The 17,687-nt window shown below is 41.8% G+C and overlaps 1 protein-coding gene across 1 annotated transcript; it reads right to left on the minus strand.

Annotated features, from left to right (window-relative positions):
• Positions 1 to 269: 269 nt before the first annotated feature.
• LOC124712089 (cytochrome P450 6k1-like) lies at positions 270 to 16,213 on the minus strand. Its single transcript, XM_047242385.1, has 3 exons — positions 16,024 to 16,213; positions 6,879 to 7,130; positions 270 to 442 (listed from the first exon to the last, which is right to left on the minus strand). Exons 1-3 carry the CDS (start codon positions 16,211 to 16,213, stop codon positions 270 to 272), a joined length of 615 nt encoding a protein of 204 aa, XP_047098341.1.
• Between the last annotated feature and the right edge of the window lie 1,474 nt (positions 16,214 to 17,687).

Consider the following 17,687-nt stretch of genomic DNA (forward strand, 5'->3'; position numbering starts at 1 on the left):
CACCATAAATAGATGTGAAACAAAATAATTTATTGGAAATTTTGAGGTACAGTTTAATGGCTCTTAATACATAACAACAAAGTAACACATCCTGGTATAAATATGTACATTAGTGAGCTACACGCACAGCTGTGTAGCTCATACAAATATAAAGATAATTAATTGCCTTTGTTAAGTCGTATCAATTGCCGTAAATACAGTTACTGTCTTTTCTTTCTGTAAATTGTAAACGTTATGGCGACTCTCTGCCTGCTAGCAATGGAGGACGCTCAGCACACAGGAATTTTTCTGAAACGCAGAGCCACTTTTCCAGCTGGAGTTCCAATTAACTTGGAAGGTTCGTACCGCAGACTGCTGGGCGTCTCCGGTGTTGGCAGCACCTCGAAGTTGTTGAGGATGTGGACGAGGGCTAGCTTCACCTGCAGGTACGCGACCCTCATACCTGGGAACATTGCAACAAATTACATTTTCTGCAGACGGGACACTAAAAATTTACGGTTAGATTCATTCATAAAAGAAATTACTCATAGCTTCCGTCAGACATTAGTTCCTGTTCAGATAGCTTGAGCGCAAGTGGAGTTGGCATGGGGGGACAGCTAACTTTCTGAGGGAAAACTGGAATCACAAACAATCAATACGTTCAAATAGTCCTGATTTTGTGCCATATTAGTGTTGCCGTATTCATTTACTGTTGACTGCAAGTTGGCATGGGAGGACAGCTAACTTTCTGAGGGAAAACTGGATTCACAAACAATCAATACGTTCAAATAGTCCTGATTTTGTGCCATATTAGTGTTGCAGTATTCATTTACTGTTGACTGCAAGTTGGCATGGGAGGACAGCTAACTTTCTGAGGGAAAACTGGAATCACAAACAATCAATACGTTCAAATAGTCCTGATTTTGTGCCATATTAGTGTTGCAGTATTCATTTACTGTTGACTGTATGCAGTCACCCTAATTATTAGATTGTCTAAACACTGTGCCTGTTCTCAGTGAAACTTTCAGTACCTTGATATTTTATCCATTATTTCAGAACACTGCCTCTACACGTTCGCCTATGTGGAGATAAAGTAGCGCCCCTTGGGCTGGCGTGGAGGACTGTGGTTTAGCCTGGATCACCAACAACATTCCCCCCAGTGGTGCTGTTCGCCAGATTTCCAAGGCAGTACGTCTGCTTGCAGTGATCAGTAACCATAGGCAGAAATAGTGATAATGAAAATTATAGCCAGGCCTGGTGGTAAGTTGAGAAAAGATAATGTTTAAATATCGCAAAATCAAATGAAAGGGGGGGGGCATGGTAATTAATGCCCACTTTTTGAAAGTAGTTGAGTGTACTCAGTTTTTTACATTTTAAAATTATTAAAAACTATTTGTTTGTTATGAAATCTTCAACCAGATTCCATATAGGTTTCAAATTGTTCAGTTAACTTAGCCCAAAAATTTAATTCTCAGTATAAAATGTCACTTTCCACTAACGTGGCCGAATTCAATATTTACAGGTTCAGAGCCTTCGTTACACATCTATATCTATTGAAAATTATTGACGGTAAAAGTCAAGAACAATAAATGAAATGTACATTTCTTACATTTTCGGTGGTTATAGAGTCGGTAATAAATGTTATTGAAAGTGTACTGTTGTTTCTATGTCTGCGCTGAAGGGTACTTTCAGATGCCTGACCCTTTCTTAAAAAGTATCTTGTTAACATAATTCAACAAGAATTAACGAATTTTGTTTTTCATGTGGGCACATAGTAACCCCCCACCCCCCAATTCTGGTAAGGCATATTATGGAAATTGCCTTCATATTGCTGGTATTAAAGTGCCTGCTCGTGATAAACAGTTAACTTGGATTCGTGTCCTAGACTGCGACATACTTTCTATTGACACAATCTCTTAATTACATTGACAATGAAAACTTGAGTAATACCTGGTCGCTTACTTAGCAGAGTAATAGTTATGGAACCTGCTCATGATAGGCGGCATACCTGGGTTAACTAACTTCCAATCAACACAACCTGTTAATTACATTGCTGAGATCAGTGACAATGAAGATTTCAGTAAGGTCTGGGGTGTACCGAGAAAGGCTAATGGTTAAGGTATCTAATCATGATAGGCAGTAAACCTGGGTTACAGTCCACGGTTGGCACAAACTTTCAATTGACACGATCTGTTTATAACATTGTGGGGGCAGAATTCATATCAATTCGCGTTAATGCATCTTTTATGATTTCATCTCCGTCGACCACTTATTTTATTTCTTTGCATCTAATTCTTTCCATGCAGAGGGACTGTGGTTTCAAAGATGAAACTGTGATCTCGTTGGAGACTATAATACTCTTGGATTGTGTAAATCGGAATACACAGGGGTATTTAAAAACTAACATGGAATAATTATAAACAATAAAGACATACACGTGTAAGGAACTGAGCTACAGATGGGCGTTCTCCTCCACGAAGGCCAAGTCTGAACAGAGTGCCCTACTGAAGAATCTTACATGTGACTGTGGCACCTCATAAGTGCAGCGTTAGCCGCCATAACTTGAACTATTCAGTGATTGAAGGGAGTATTTGTCTATGAATAGGCTAAGGCTCCATTATTCATGATGCAATCTCTTTGCTGCTGCCTCCGCAAGTAACGACAGTTAGTTAATATCCAGTAGCTACCCAAAAATGTTTCGAAGCTAGTGAATGGAACCAAACAAATATGTCAGTATCTGTTTGGCTGGGACAGGAAATTATGACATTTTTATCATTAACTCCCACACAATTCTTTCATGAAATATATAAATATAAATGTGTTCATTTTATTCTTAGTTACTCCATCATCATTTTATACTTATGATACTGACGCTCCACCATTCGATACTTCTGATACTTGCGGCGGCGCGGTTCTTTCCGTCCCTTTTACGACGGACCTGCACCTACCCGTGATCGTTGTCTGAGCAGATCATCAGTAGGAAAGCCGAGTGAAACCTACTGTACTTCGACGTGAACCAGGCTGCAATTTAAGTCACTAATCTACGTTCCGGGAGAAAGTTTTCACACAAATGAAACTTTGGAAATTTTATCCTCAATTAATATATTCTGAAACTAGGTGAACAAGTATCACTACCAAGCCTGTGCTACTCTTAACATAGTCACTCACAATCCCTTTAACTCAACGTTAGCAAGTTTATGGTGTTGCATTTCCCGAAAACGTAATAGCTACAAAAATACTGATTGTTTTTGATTGATAATGCTCGTCAAGTATTAAGTCTGCCGGTACCAAATACAGCCACAGTTTTTAGCCACCGACCTGCTCAATACGCCACGCTGAGTATATGTCTTTTTTCGTCACAAAACTCACTTAAAAATTCCGAAATTTCTACACACACATAGGAATAATTACGCCGTCACTTTCCAACACTTTTAATGTATGAAACACTGCTAGATCCGGCAACTTATCATTTCCATCGGAACTACTACTACACACGTCCGATCTGTTTCATGGCTAGGCTTCCACTCTTCTTCAGAATTCTCTAAGTCTTCTCTTACCAGCAGAGAAAGGCGCGCGAAGAATATTGGTTTACCATTGGACAGTTTACTCAATAGCCAATAGCAAAACAACATTCTCACGCGTCAGTCTGCGCTTTTCATCTATAACCAATCGCAAAATAGTAAACCAAACGACTGCGCTTTTTACCGACGTAATTATCTAATACGCCGAAGTTTTGCTTATGCATAAAGTTATTTACTATTGTTATTTATACCTGAATTTACTTTCCCTTTGCCATAAACTTTCTTTACAAATCTATTCTACAAAAATCCCCTTTTTCCACATCCATACTTCTTCGAAATGTTCCCACACAAAATCCTACTACACACCTCGTTGAACAATTATTTTTATATTAACCTTAAACTACACTCACGCATCATTCATACTGCTAAAACACATTTATAACATTTTACATACACAAAAAGACATAATAACACCTTACGAAAATACTAGAACGATTTATGAAAAACATTCTATTACTTTAGTGCACTCTAGTGGGCACAATCGAAACTAAAATCACGGTCCCCCTATCCAATATTGTCCTCTATCGTCTGATACATAAACTACGTGCGCGTCCAGTCTCGCGTCACCATCTGTCACTATCCAGCTCTGAGACACATCTCCCACTTAACCGTCTCCAAGACAGGATCGTTATACGGCGCTACGCTTGATCTCAATTTTTTTTTTTTTTTTTTTTTTTTTTTTTTTTTTTTTTTTTTTTTTTTTTTTTTGTGCGGCCCGCCACGAATTCCTTTCCTGTGCTAACCTCTTCATCACAGAGTAGCACTTGCAACCTATGTCCTCAATTATTTGCTTGACGTATTCCAATCTCTGTCTTCCTCTACAGTTTTTGCCCTCTACAGCTGCCTCTAGTACCATGGAAGTCATTCCCTCATGTCTTAGCAGATGTCCTATCATCCTGTCCCTTCTCCTTATCAGTGTTTTCCACATATTCCTTTCCTCTCCGATTGTGCGTAGATCCTACTCATTCCTTACCTTATTAGTCCTCCTCATTTTCAACATTCGTCTATATCACCACATCTCAAATGCTTCGATTCTCTTTTGTTCCGGTTTTCCCACAGTCCATGTTTCACTACCATACAATGCTGCACTCCAGACGTACATCCTCAGAAATTTCTTCCTCAAATTAAGGCCGGTATTTGATATCAGTAGACTTCTCTTGGGCAGAAATGCCTTTTTTGCCATAGCGAGTCTGTTTTTGCTGTCCTCCTTGTTCCGTCCGTCATTGGTTATTTTACTGCCTAGGTAGCAGAATTCCTTAACTTCATTGACTTCGTGACCATCAATCCTGATGTTAAGTTTCTCGCTGTTCTCATTTCTACTACTTCTCCTTACCTTCGTCTTTCTCCGATTTACTCTCAAGCCATACTGTGTGCTCATTAGACTGTTCATTCCCTTCAGCAGATCATTTAATTCCTCTTCACTTTCACTCAGGATAGCAATGCCATCAGCGAATCGTATCATTGATATCCTTTCACCTTGTATTTTAATTCCACTCCTGAACCTTTCTTTTATTTCCATCATTGCTTCCTCGAAGTACAGATTGAAGAGTAGGGGCGAAAGGCTACAGCCTTGTCTTACACCCTTCTTAATATGAGCACTTCGTTCTTGATCGTCCACTCTTATTATTCCCTCTTGGTTGTTGTACATATTGTATATGACCCGACTCTCCCTATAGCTTACCCCTACTTTTTTCAGAATCTCGAACAGCTTGCACCATTTTATATTGTCGAACGCTTTTTCCAGGTCGACAAATCCTATGATAGTGTCTTGACTTTACTTTAGCCTTGCTTCCGATATTAACCGTAACGTCAGATTTGCCTCTCTCGTCCCTTTACTTTTCCTAAAGCCAAACTGATCGTCACCTAGCGCATTCTCCATTTCCTTTTCCATTCTTCTGTATATTATTCTTGTAAGCAGCTTCGATGCATGAGCTGTTAAGCTGATTGTGCGATAATTCTCGCACGTGTCAGGGCTTGCCGTCTTCGGAATTGTGTGGATGATGCTTTTCCGAAAGTCAGGTGGTATATCGCCAGACTCATATATTCTACACACCAACGTGAATAGTCGTTTTGTTGCCACTTCCCCCAATGATTTTAGAAATTCTGATGGAATGTTATCCATCCCTTCTGCCTTATTTGACCGTAAGCCCTCCAAAGCTCTTTTAAATTCCGATTCTAATACTGGATCCCCTATCTCTTCTAAATCGACTCCTGTTTCTTCTTCTATCACATCAGACAAATCTTCACCCTCATAGAGGCTTTCAATGTATTCTTTCCACCTATCTGCTCTCTCCTCTCATTTAACAATGGAATTCCCGTTGCACTCTTAATGTTACCACCGTCGCTTTTAATGTCACCAATGGTTGTTTTGACTTTCCTGTATGCTGAGTCTGTCCTTCCGACGATGATATCTTTTTCGATGTCTTCACATTTTTGCTGCAGCCATTTCGTCTTAGCTTCCCTGCACGTCCTATTTAGTTAATTCCTCAGCGACTTGTGTTTCTGTTTTCCTGATTTTCCCGGAACATGTTTATACTTCCTCCTTTCATCAATCAACTGAAGTATTTCTTCTGTTACCCATGGTTTCTTCGCAGCTAACTTCTTTGTACCTATGTTTTCCTTCCCAACTTCTGTGATGGCCCTTTTTAGAGATGTCCACTCCTCTTCAACTGTACTGCCTACTGCGCTATTCCTTATTGCTGAATCTATAGCGTTAGAGAACTTCAAACGTATCTCGTCATTCCTTAGTACTTCCGTATCTCACTTCTTTGCGTATTGATTCTTCCTGACTAATGTCTTGAACTTCAGCCTACTCTTCATCACTACTATATTGTGATCTGAGTCTATATCTGCTCCTGGGTACGCCTTACAATCCAGTATCTGATTTCGGAATCTCTGTCTGACCATGATGTAATCTAATTGAAATCATCCCGTATCTCCCGGCCTTTTCCAAGTATACCTCCTTCTCTTGTGATTCTTGAACAGGGAATTCGCTATTACTAGCTGAAACTTGTTACAGATCTCAATTAGTCTTTCTCCTCTTTCATTCCTTGTCCCAAGCCAATATTCTCCTGTAACCTTTTCTTCTACTCCTTCCCCTACAACTGCATTCCAGTCGCCTCATACTGAAGCTCTAATACTTCTGATGTTACTACAAAAGTGTTGCATACGTGTTGATGATACCGACTCCCCTGGTTTAGTATCAGAATATCCATTTGCACGCTTGGCCTGTTGCACATAATTATCATGTATACCGTGCAACTGATCTAGGGAATGGGTTGACCTAGATACAAGAGGGAAACACAGCACTGTACTCACCTAGGCAGAGCCTGGGTCCCTCGCCAAACGGTAGGAAGGTGTAGCTCGGCCTGTCCTTGGAGTTTTCTTCTCTGAAGCGAGCCGGCATGAACCTCTGGGGCTCCTTCCAGTACCGTGGGTCGTTATGCAGTCCAAGCACTGAGATAACGACGCCAGTGCCCTTCGGGAGAACGATGTCCGCGCCCGGGATCTTGTAGTCGCGGGCCGCCTCGCGGTCGAGGAAGCTGACAGGTGGGTACATCCTCAATGTCTCTGCAACAGGGGAAGCAGAGCACTGTAGGGTTTGCTCATGCCATGCCCGAATGGATGAGAAGGGCCTCGTCGACACATTCGGATCCTGGGGACCATATTTAACATATGTTTACATTATGAACAGTATTCTGATATTTAAATTCCTAGACAATATCCGTGATGAAAGTACTCTTTTCAGTGAGAGGTAGCACGCATTTCCCGCCCGGAATCTCTTCTTCAGTTCGGATTGAATCTCATTTCTCGAAGTGATGTCCACGCCTGGATACTTAAATGTGTTCACTTTTTCCAAATGCATGTCTCCAACTCTTAACATTACCTGATCTACTGCTGTTGGCATTCTAGTAGTAACCAGGTATTCAGTTTTGTCTTCACTTATCCTTAGACCTACATCTTCACTAGCCTTGATTAACGCAATCGCATTTGCTGTTACAGATTCTTTCCTATCGCTAATGATGTTTACTTCATCTGCATACCCTAACATCTTAATAGGGATGTTTAGATCATCTGCATACCCTAACATCTTAATAGGGTATGCGGATGATCTAAACATCATTAGCGATAGGAAAGAATCTGTAACATCAAATGCGAATGCGTTAATCACGGCTAGTGAAGATGTAGGTCTAAGGATATGTGAAGACAAAACTAAATACCTGGTTACTACTAGAATGCCAACAGCAGTAGATCAGGGAATGTTAAGAGTTGGAGACATGCAGTTGGAAAAAGTGAACACATTTAAGTATCTAGGCGTGGACATCACTTCTAGAAATGAGATTCATTCCGAACGGAAGAAGAGATTACGGGCGGGAAATGCGTGCTAACTCTCACTGAATAGATTACTTTCATCAGGGATATTGTCTAGGAGTTTTAAGATTAGAATATACAAAACTATTATTCTACCAGTTATGCTGTATGGGTGTGAGACTTGGTCTATCACTGTGCAAAATGAAAAGCCGTTTCGAGTGTTTGAAAACAAAATTTTGAGGAAAATTTTTGGAGCAAAAAGGGATGACATTAGCGGAGAGCGGCGAAAACTGCTTAACGAAGAGGTTCACGAACTCTAGTCAAGCCCTGACATAATCAGTATTATTAAATCACGTAGGCTGCGATGGGCGGGTCACGTAGCTCGAATGGATGAGGGCAGGGCAGCGCGCAGAGTACTGGTAGGGCAGCTAGAAGGAAAACGTCCTGTGGGGAGACCGAGGCGTAGATGGAAGGACTATGTGAAGGCTGATTTGAGGAGCCTAGGTATTGAAGGTGAATGGAAGGAAATAGCCCAAGACAGGGACAGATGGCAAAAATACGTTGCTGCAGTAATGGACTCTCGAGTCCGGTACGACCAGTGAGTAAGTAAGTAAGTCATTCCAAGTGCGCACTGTTTCATAAGAAAGAGATCAGTTTACGCCACTTCTTTGCTTTTACAAATTACGAGTTAGTTTCCGTAACGACCGTGTGTGCTAAAGTAGCTATTTTCCTTGCGCAAATCTGGACACACATTAACGAAATGTGAGTAATAATCCCTCTTACTTCAGGCGTTCGATGTATTTCGTTATTTGGGCAAGGAAGGCACTTGGAACTTATGAGACACTATTAGCGAAGAGATTTTTTTTGGTATTGACTGGTATTTTTTTATTTGTTCATCTTCATTATAGCCTGTTATACGATAGCTAAAATAGGTTACTCTCAGATAAAGCATGTGTAACAGTTATGTGTATAATATGTACCACTATCTGCTACGTACTAGTACTAAAAAATGTGAAACAGACCAAGAAAAGAAAAATAATAAAAACTACTTTCCTCTGAGAACAGTTGCTACGATTCGCAGATTTGTACGTTCATCGAGGTCACCGTATTGTGCACCTTATATACTGTGCTCCGCTTTGTTGCTAATCAGACAGCTACTTCTATGCCTTCAAAATAGAATCAGTGTAAGCAGTTGTAATTAAGAAAGCGGTTTTTGAGTTGTGTCCACTCTATCGTACCGGCGCAGGAAGGGATCCATTTTGCTCTTCACTTTCGTTTGTACCATCATTCGTGAGCGACAAGTGAAAATGACTCAACAGCGGAGATGTATTTTGCTAAAGCTGTAAGTAGGCTGTTTAGGTTTTTATGTTGGTAACGCCACGTAGCGCTCTGTATGAAAATCACTGACTGTGCTGTGTGCAGCCTGTGGCTGGTTTGCATTGTTGGAATTTGCTATTGTAGTGTTGGGCAGTTGGCTGTTACCAGCGCGTAGCGTTGCGCGGTTGGAGGTGAGCCGCCAGCAGTGGTGGATGTGCGGAGAGAGATGGCGGAGTTTTGAGAGCGGATGATCTGGACGTGTGTCCATCAGAGACAGTAAATTTGTAACACTGGATGTCATGAACTGATATATATATATATATATATATATATATATATATATATATATATATATATATATCAGTTCATAATATATATATATATATATATATATAAAATGACTTTTGAACACTATTAAGGTAATAACATTGTTTGTTCTTTATCAAAGTCTTTCATTTGCTAACTATGCCTATCAGTAGTTAGTCCCGTCAGTAGTTAGAATCTTTTATTTTGCTGGTAGTAGTGGCACTTGCTGTATTGCAGTAGTTCGAGTAACGAAGATTTTTGTGAGGTAAGTGTTTAATGAAAGGTATAGGTCATTGTTGGTCAGGGCCATTCTTTTGTAGGGATTTTTGAAAGTCAGATTGCGTCGCGCTAAATATATTGAGTGTCAGTTTAGTGTTGATCAGAATATGTAAAAAGCGAAATGTCTGAGTACGTTCAGTTCTGCTCCGCTGTTTGAAAATCAAATAACGTAAGGGGTATACCAGCACAGTAATTCACGAATTTTTCTAAGCGAACGTTTCAAAGCGAGCGCCTAAACTGCGGTATATCGCAGCAAGAGGAGCTGTGTAATATGAGAACCGTTTTTTTTTCTTTTTTTCCAGACATGAACTACTGATGGCTATTTTCTGCAATCGGATACACCCTCCAATTATCCCGTTCAGCAGCCATTGTCTGCTGTATTGCTTGAATACAGGTCGGCGCGCCAGCAGCGTCCCCACTATGACGTATCAGCTCAAACAGAACGACATCCCCCTTGTCGATGCTCGAAACACGTATGCATGTTTGCAGTGCACATCGTCAGTCAATAAATCGTTCATTTAAGTCCCCAGATCTCGTTTCTTGTCGGCTTTCATATGCACAAAATTACTTTAAGGGAGAAGATATAAAGACTTCGAGGTTTGCCAGAGACATCGTAATTTGGCGTGAGACAGCAAAGGACTTGGAAGGACAGTTGCACGGAATGGACTTTATCGTGAACATACGTCGACAAAATCAAAACGGGAGTAACGATATGCCGTAGTATTAAATCAGGCGATGACTATGGAACTAGATTCGGAATTGAGACACTAACGATGATAGATAATTTTTAGCTATTTTGGCGGCAAAATAACTGATAGGGCTTAAGTAGGGATAGTACACAGTGTAGTCGGGAAAAAGAGAAGTCTGTTAACATACAATATAAATTTGATTGGTACAGAGTTTTTTCTGAAGCTATGTGTATGGAGCGTAGCTACGTACGTAAGCGTAATGTGAACGCTAAACAGTTCATACAAGAAAACAATAGAGAAATTTGACATACAGAACCACACAACTGAACTGAAGAAATACCAGGTGGTTACAATCAAACTGAAGGCGTTCGGACTGCTGCAATGCGGGATGTGATCCATAACATGACGCTGAAAAATTGTAGGTATATAAAGGAACGTAGGCTTCCGCGGCCGGTGTCATAGGGATTAAAATTCTTCTGGGTATTATGGCGCGTTATTGCTAAAAACTAACAACAATAGTAAACTAAAACCAACGTTTCGGTCGAATTGCAACAGCCTTCCTCAGGGCACGACTGGTTTTGCATGGGGATAGGTGCTTGTATTTATTACAGACTATCGATGTCTGACGTCACTGTTGTAAAACTCTTATTTGGCCCTCTAATATGATTGACTAGTCTTGACATAAGGGAAGATAGAAGGAAAAAGGCTATTCATGGATGTCCATGTCGTCAACGATTGGTAGCTGTCCGCCAATCGGCTTTCGGCTTCTGGTCGGCAAGTTTTCCTCCTGGTGTGCGTGGAAGTGGACTGACAGTTGCTGTACTGCTGTTTGTGCAGATACGTCCGTGTCCCATGTAGCTTCTGCCCCGCGACCGCTCGCGGCCCGTTGGACTGGGATGGCCTGCAGCCAGGACGCCGGGAGTTTGAAGCCATCTTCTCTGTCGATATTGTCAGGCTGCTTAATAATTTCGATCGCCTCTCGTATTTTGCGTCCTCGCATCCACGATTCTTTCGCCAGTACTCGGGCTTCCTGGAACCTGATAGGTTGTCCTCAGTCCCGGTGGTGTTCCACTATCGCCGATTTGTTATGTTGTTATAATCGTACATAGCGTTCGTGTTCTGCTACTCGTAATCTGACAGGTCTCCCTGTTTCCCCTATGTAGGTAGCTCCGCACTCACACCGTAGTTCGTAAACACCTGCAGTGTTAAGACTGTTGACCACAACCTTGGTGGAACCTATCATTTCGTGGATCCTGTGACCGCTTCGAAAAATCGGTTTGAAACCTCGTCGGCGGAGGACGTTGCCTAGCCGTTCACTGACGCCTTTTACATATGGTAAGTGTATCAGTGGAAGCTTCTCTTCTTTGCCTTCTTCTCGTGTTCTGCTCCCTTTGGTTTTAGATACCTTTCTTATGATGTAGTCATCATAGTCGTTGGCGCGAAACGTGTGTTGTAGCTCCTTTAATTCTTCTTTGATGTTATTTTCATCGCTTATCCGGTAGGGTCGGGCAGTTAACCCTTTCGTGGGCAAAATTATTGAGCAGTTTTTTTTTAATGAATAGAGAGCAGATAGTAGTTAACAGATAGGTATATTTATCATACAGAATATCAAATTTGCTCCAATTGTGAAAGTGAGGTCACACAAGGTGAGAAATATTCTTCCCGCTGCCCTGCCTTGGAGTCAAATGACAAAAACAACTTTTTCAATATATGTCATATTTATTTGATAAATTTACTTCTCTTGTTACAATGATTGTTCACAATTACTTGCCATGAAATTTTCTGAAACATGGGTCTATGCAAAGTGGTATTTGACAATATGTACAAACACAGCGAGTGCTCTTTTCCGCACCATTGGTACTACAATGACGGCACGTCCAGTAGGTTTCTCCTAAAATGGGTTGATGCTCCCCTACAGAAACATGACGAAAATCTTCAGGTACTTTAGCCCTTTTTGCCAGAAAGACAGATTTTTGTACACGCCTTTTTTGGGATGAGAAGCCAGCGACAACTGTCTGGCTAGATGGATCCTGTATGTGAGCTGATCATGCTGTCCACTTTCTCTTTTACTTACTTTCCACAGGATAAAACTGTTCACTGCAGCAACGACCACCAGGAAATAAAATATTCTGTGCCACCATTTTACAGAACGTCTGCCAATGGCATAACTTTCTCGTAATTGATCAAAATTATTGACACCACCCATTATTTTGTTGTATTCTGCCACAACTTCAGGACAAGAAATCTCTGTATTAGTACCATCCTTGTTTTTCCTTTTTACTCTTGCTGTTTCTCATGGGTCATGAATTGTGGACAGGAAAGAGACTGGACGGTTATCCATCCATTTTATGCAGAAATGGCTCCTTTTGTTTCAAACTGGAATTCTTCTCGTTCCAATTTTACGTTTCCCTTCATAAATTTGGGAAAATCAAAAGTATTTACCTTATACTATAGCTTTGAGGAAAAAATCACAAAATGTCACGCAAACAGCAGTGAAAGGCTCCTCTACAGAGCAACACTCAGCTATACAATGCCTCTGCGCGAAGATACAGCAAAAACGGCGGGAACTTTCGATTGGAAACAGTACGCTACACTGTTCACTGGGTGGTAGCACCGTACATAGATGGGAACTGTGAATCCCATGGGACTAGGAGCGAGTTCATTGTAGTGGGAAGCATGTTTCCCAAGGCTCACGAAAGGGTTAACGTATGCCGAACAGAATACTTTTGAGCTGGGTGGTGGTGGCTCTCCGCGTTGGTTTCCGGTACACTTTGTGTCCCAGTTTACCTTCGGCAGCTCTGTATACTTCCACATTCAGAAATGGCAAGGTACCATTGTAGGTACGGTCGCCAATCTGAGCGCACACGGAGTATGATATTGTGTAAATAGAAGGGGGAAGAGGAGGGAGGGAGAGTGAAGGGCAGGAACTCATGACGTCAGCTCCATCGTGATTTTATGCGGAGTCAGTGGAGCCGAGTAAAAATATGCGACGGGCTGGAATTCGAACCCGGGGGACTCCTGCTTACTAGGTAATTGCGTCAGCCACTGCGCCACCCAGACAAAGTATTCATCGCCATTGCGCGGACTGCCTCAGCCGCCCCACATTCCCATCTAGCGCCACTTACCCACAGTCCCCATCCATGTCCTCCATTCTCGCTACTTTGAGATCGCCGCTGGAAGTCGAACGTAATCGTGCATTCACACTGAAACTGCTGGAATTACAACCCATCGAGGCGACTCAATTATATGAATACGCTACGCCTCTCAAGCCGCAAGCAGTCACAATGCGAAATGTTTCACGGTTTGACATTAGTATGCTGTTTATCGCTTGGCGATGCGTGTTTGTTTCTTTTGCGTAGTGAACGATGGCGTAAAGCATTAAGGATGTTCAAGTTTTCCATCCGACATGCAATGGCTATTGAGAAGAAAGGCCGTGCACTGTTGGTAAAGTTGTTTTATCAGAACAGCAGCAACGGTAGTGCTCCATTTCGGGAATACTGCCGACAAAACAGCTGTGATGAGACCTCACGTCAATAAATAGGCTAAATAATATGATCAAGTATTTGAAGAAATTTCTGAATGAAGTGGTTGGGCAAGGAGACGGAGACGGCCTATTCTCATAGCAATTGTTGATGAAGTTGCTATAGCTATAGCTTCCCGTCCAGCACATGCTTCAAGCCGTGTAGCCAGTGGTCGAGCTGTGTCGCGGGAATTGTCTTTCCCCGGATCAACAGCTCAAAACAATTTGAGGGCCGTTTTACACTGGTGTCCCGACAAGATTCAGAACGTTCACCTAGTGAAACCTCAAGCTGAGAAACAACCACAGGGCTCTACCCTCCGCTTTTTGTCACGCATGTAAATGGATGACATGTTGCTGGGGAATATTCTTTGGTCGGACGAGGCACATTTTACTCTAGACGACATCGTGAATGCACATAACTATCATATGTGGGATTGTGAGGAGCATCCTCTGCACTCAGTTGGTTCAAATGGCCCTGAGCACTATGTGACTTAACTTCTGAGGTCATCAGTCACCTAGAACTTAGAACTAATTAAACCTAACTAACCTAAGGACATCACACACATCCATGCCCGAGGTAGGATTCGAACCTGCGACCGTAGCGGTGGCTCAGCTCCAGACTGTAGCGCTCAGAACCGCACGGCCACTCCGGCCGGCTCCTCTGCACTCATCTCATGTGACTGTGTAGTGTGGTTCCACTTCTTCCTTCATTTGTAATCCGTTTTTCTTCGAGGAGATGACACTTCGTGGACTTGTTATGTGTAGAGTGACATCTACACGTTATAAGGACCTCCGTGGGGAACGTATGAGTCGATCTTTGCAAATATGAAACAGTGTCTACAAAAATATTTTCATGCAAGATTGGGCAGCAATACATGTCACCAGGTGAAAGATTACCTTCGAAAAACCTTCGGTAATAACTAAATAATCTCTACTCAATTTCAACAATCTCCCGACTTAAAGCCATTTGTTTACTGGTTGTGGGGGTATATGAAAGTTAGTTTCTATCAAGGACGTACCCGGTATCTTCCAGATTGAAGGACAGCGCTCTGATTACATTGGATATGCTACATAACATGGCATGTTATGGAAGCAGCATGTTGCTGAGTTGGGAGACCATACTCAACACATGTTGTAACTTGCGTCCATATCCTAATAAATGTGGCAGAACCACAGTTATCATGTATTTGATCGTTCCTCCTCTTTTCCTGCACCAAACACACATTCTGACACTTTACAGCGCCATTTTTTCACCTGGTGGCAGAAAGTAGAACACTTACTTTTTCGTCATACTCGGCGAGCGCTCCGATTGACGAACATACCTACGATGTTCCAGCGTCCTGCTATGTATACATCCAGCACTGCACCACTCGGAAAAGAGTTCAATTACGACCACCCAGTGTGGTTTTATGACACAACTTAAGTAAAATGAAAAAGAGAAAAAGAATAATAAAATTAAATTTTGTGAGCGAGGGCTGTAATTGCTTTAACTTTAAATTAGAAAAAAAGAAGGATCAGTTCATAGAGCGCATCCTAAAGCGCTTAGACATCGTCAGTACGCAACAGAGATAAGTGTGAGTGGTAAAAAGTTTTAGTGGAATGGTAAGGCTCGAACATACAAGCTGGTTGAAATGAGTGTAGGCTGCGGTGCTTATTTAGAGATAAAGATATTCGTACTGGACAGATTAGCGTGGAAAGGTGCATCAAATCAGACCTGGGAAGGTTCAAATCGCTCTGAGCACTATAGGACTCAACATCTGAGGTCATCAGTTCCCTAGAATTTAGAACTACTTAAGCCTAACTAACCTAAGGCCATCACACACATCCATGCCCGAGGCAGGATTCAAACCTGCGACCGTAGAAGTAGCGCGGTTCCAGACTGAAGCACCTAGAACCGCTCGGCTACACCGGCCGGCACTTGAGAAGGAAGGTAATATCAAAAACGACAGTATGGGCAGGAAGACTGAACCTCGAATTGACCTACCTGACACAAAATCGTGTAGTGAAAGTTGCCGCGTGCTTTTCGTTTTGTGGTACTCACCGTTGACGACGTTGGTGAGGTCCGTCATCTCGTTGAGGGCCTCGTACGTGGGCCGACCGCCGTGCTTTCTCAGCACCTGCCGTACGTGCTGGCGTACTTCTTCCTGTAGCTCGACGTTACGCGCCAGCTCGTACAGACAGAAGGAAAGCGTCGAGGACGAGGTTTCGAAGCCGGCACCCAGGAAGGACATCAGCTGGCCGGCCAAGAGTTCATGTCAGCTCTGCAGGAAAGCGTATTACGTTACTGATTCAGCTTCTGAGAATATTGACAAAGAAGACGTTTTCCGAACCGCCAAACGTTGCTGATAAAAAAAATGTTATTTACTACGGATTTAGATCTCCAGATGACCTTCAGGAACGGCACATGAAACAATTTACTACGTCTCGTGACTACTTGAATACTACGTAAAGAAAAACAGCCATTAATCGAAAAAGAACGCTACTAAAAGAGTGACTGTAACGAATGGCTAACTTACTGAGTGTTTTGTCTTCTGTCACCGCTTTTTGGTTTTCCATCTCTTGCTTAGAGTCCACGTCACCAGAAAGTTGACTTTCCTTGATTTTCAAGAGGAGATCAACCGCATCATTCCGTACGATGCGCTTTTCCTTCCGGTCATCCATGAGTTGTTGATGAAAATAGCACACTTGTAATATAGAAATTATACGAGTATGAAAGCGTTCATCATTACTTCATCTAGCTGCAATAATAAAAATTCTTATTAATGAAAATACGCTCCATTTACTAAAATCTTCTCAATTTTGCCTACGATCGGTTTTAACATTCCTACTGGAGACAATGATTTCAGTTCATAAATCGATATTGGCGGTCTCTCTCTTTCTCATTCCTGAAAAATACAAATACATACTTTTATAACAATTATAGAAGTGTACTTTCTTAACTGAAAACTGTAGTCCCGACATAACCCTTCCCTTTTCACTCGAGTTGCTGAGTTTCTGTTGCAGAAAATCTTTATTTGCTTGGTATATTGGCTACGTCTTGACAACTACGTTCCTATCACAGTATTAATTGGCATTTTTAATCTATTAGGCATTTTCAATGCAGCAAATAAAGTCAGAGCTAGCTTTGCTAGATCTTGTGTATCTATCATTAAACTAAGAGCGTTATAGTTCACAGTAGGAAGGTATTGCATGCCTTAGTAAAAGGAATGTTATGATCTGTGGCTACTTTAAGAATGCGTTGCGTAGAAATTTGGCTCTGACCCCGTCTTTCTTCAGACGTAGAGGATTACTTAAATTTGTTTAATGGAGAAAGACGCCTGATACTGGTATAAGAAGATTCTGGTGGTTTCATCACCTTGGTTTCTGTTTCGAGTCATCAGTATTCTGGCATGTTTGCTGCACATGGCTACTAATTCCTCCCGTATGCCATCCTCTTCATCAAAGAGTATCGCTGGCATCCTACGCCCTGTGTTTTGCTCGATGTACTCCCATCTCTGTCTTTCCCTATTGTTATCACTCTCTACAGCATCCTCTCATACCATGGAAGTTATTTCCTATTAACTTACTACATGTCCCATCATCCTGTTCCTTCATCTAGTCAGAATTTTTCCCGCATTCCTTCGCCTATTCTGTAGGGAACAACCTCGTTTCCTATCTGATAAATCAACCTAATTTTCTACATTCGTCTACAACACCAGATCTGAA

Source organism: Schistocerca piceifrons, chromosome 8 (genome assembly GCF_021461385.2).
Source record: "Schistocerca piceifrons isolate TAMUIC-IGC-003096 chromosome 8, iqSchPice1.1, whole genome shotgun sequence".
In the NCBI taxonomy this organism is placed as follows: Eukaryota; Metazoa; Arthropoda; class Insecta; order Orthoptera; family Acrididae; genus Schistocerca; species Schistocerca piceifrons.

What these genes read in the sequence shown, in the direction of transcription:
- LOC124712089 (XM_047242385.1), bottom strand. Translation starts at nt 16,213, where the DNA reads ATGTCCTTCCTGGGTGCCGGCTTCGAAACCTCGTCCTCGACGCTTTCC. An exon ending in CCTCACCAACGTCGTCAACG is followed by an intron (nt 7,131 to 16,023) that starts GTGAGTACCACA and finishes CCCCTGTTGCAG; the next exon opens with AGACATTGAGGATGTACCCA. An exon ending in GGGACCCAGGCTCTGCCTAG is followed by an intron (nt 443 to 6,878) that starts GTGAGTACAGTG and finishes CAATGTTCCCAG; the next exon opens with GTATGAGGGTCGCGTACCTG.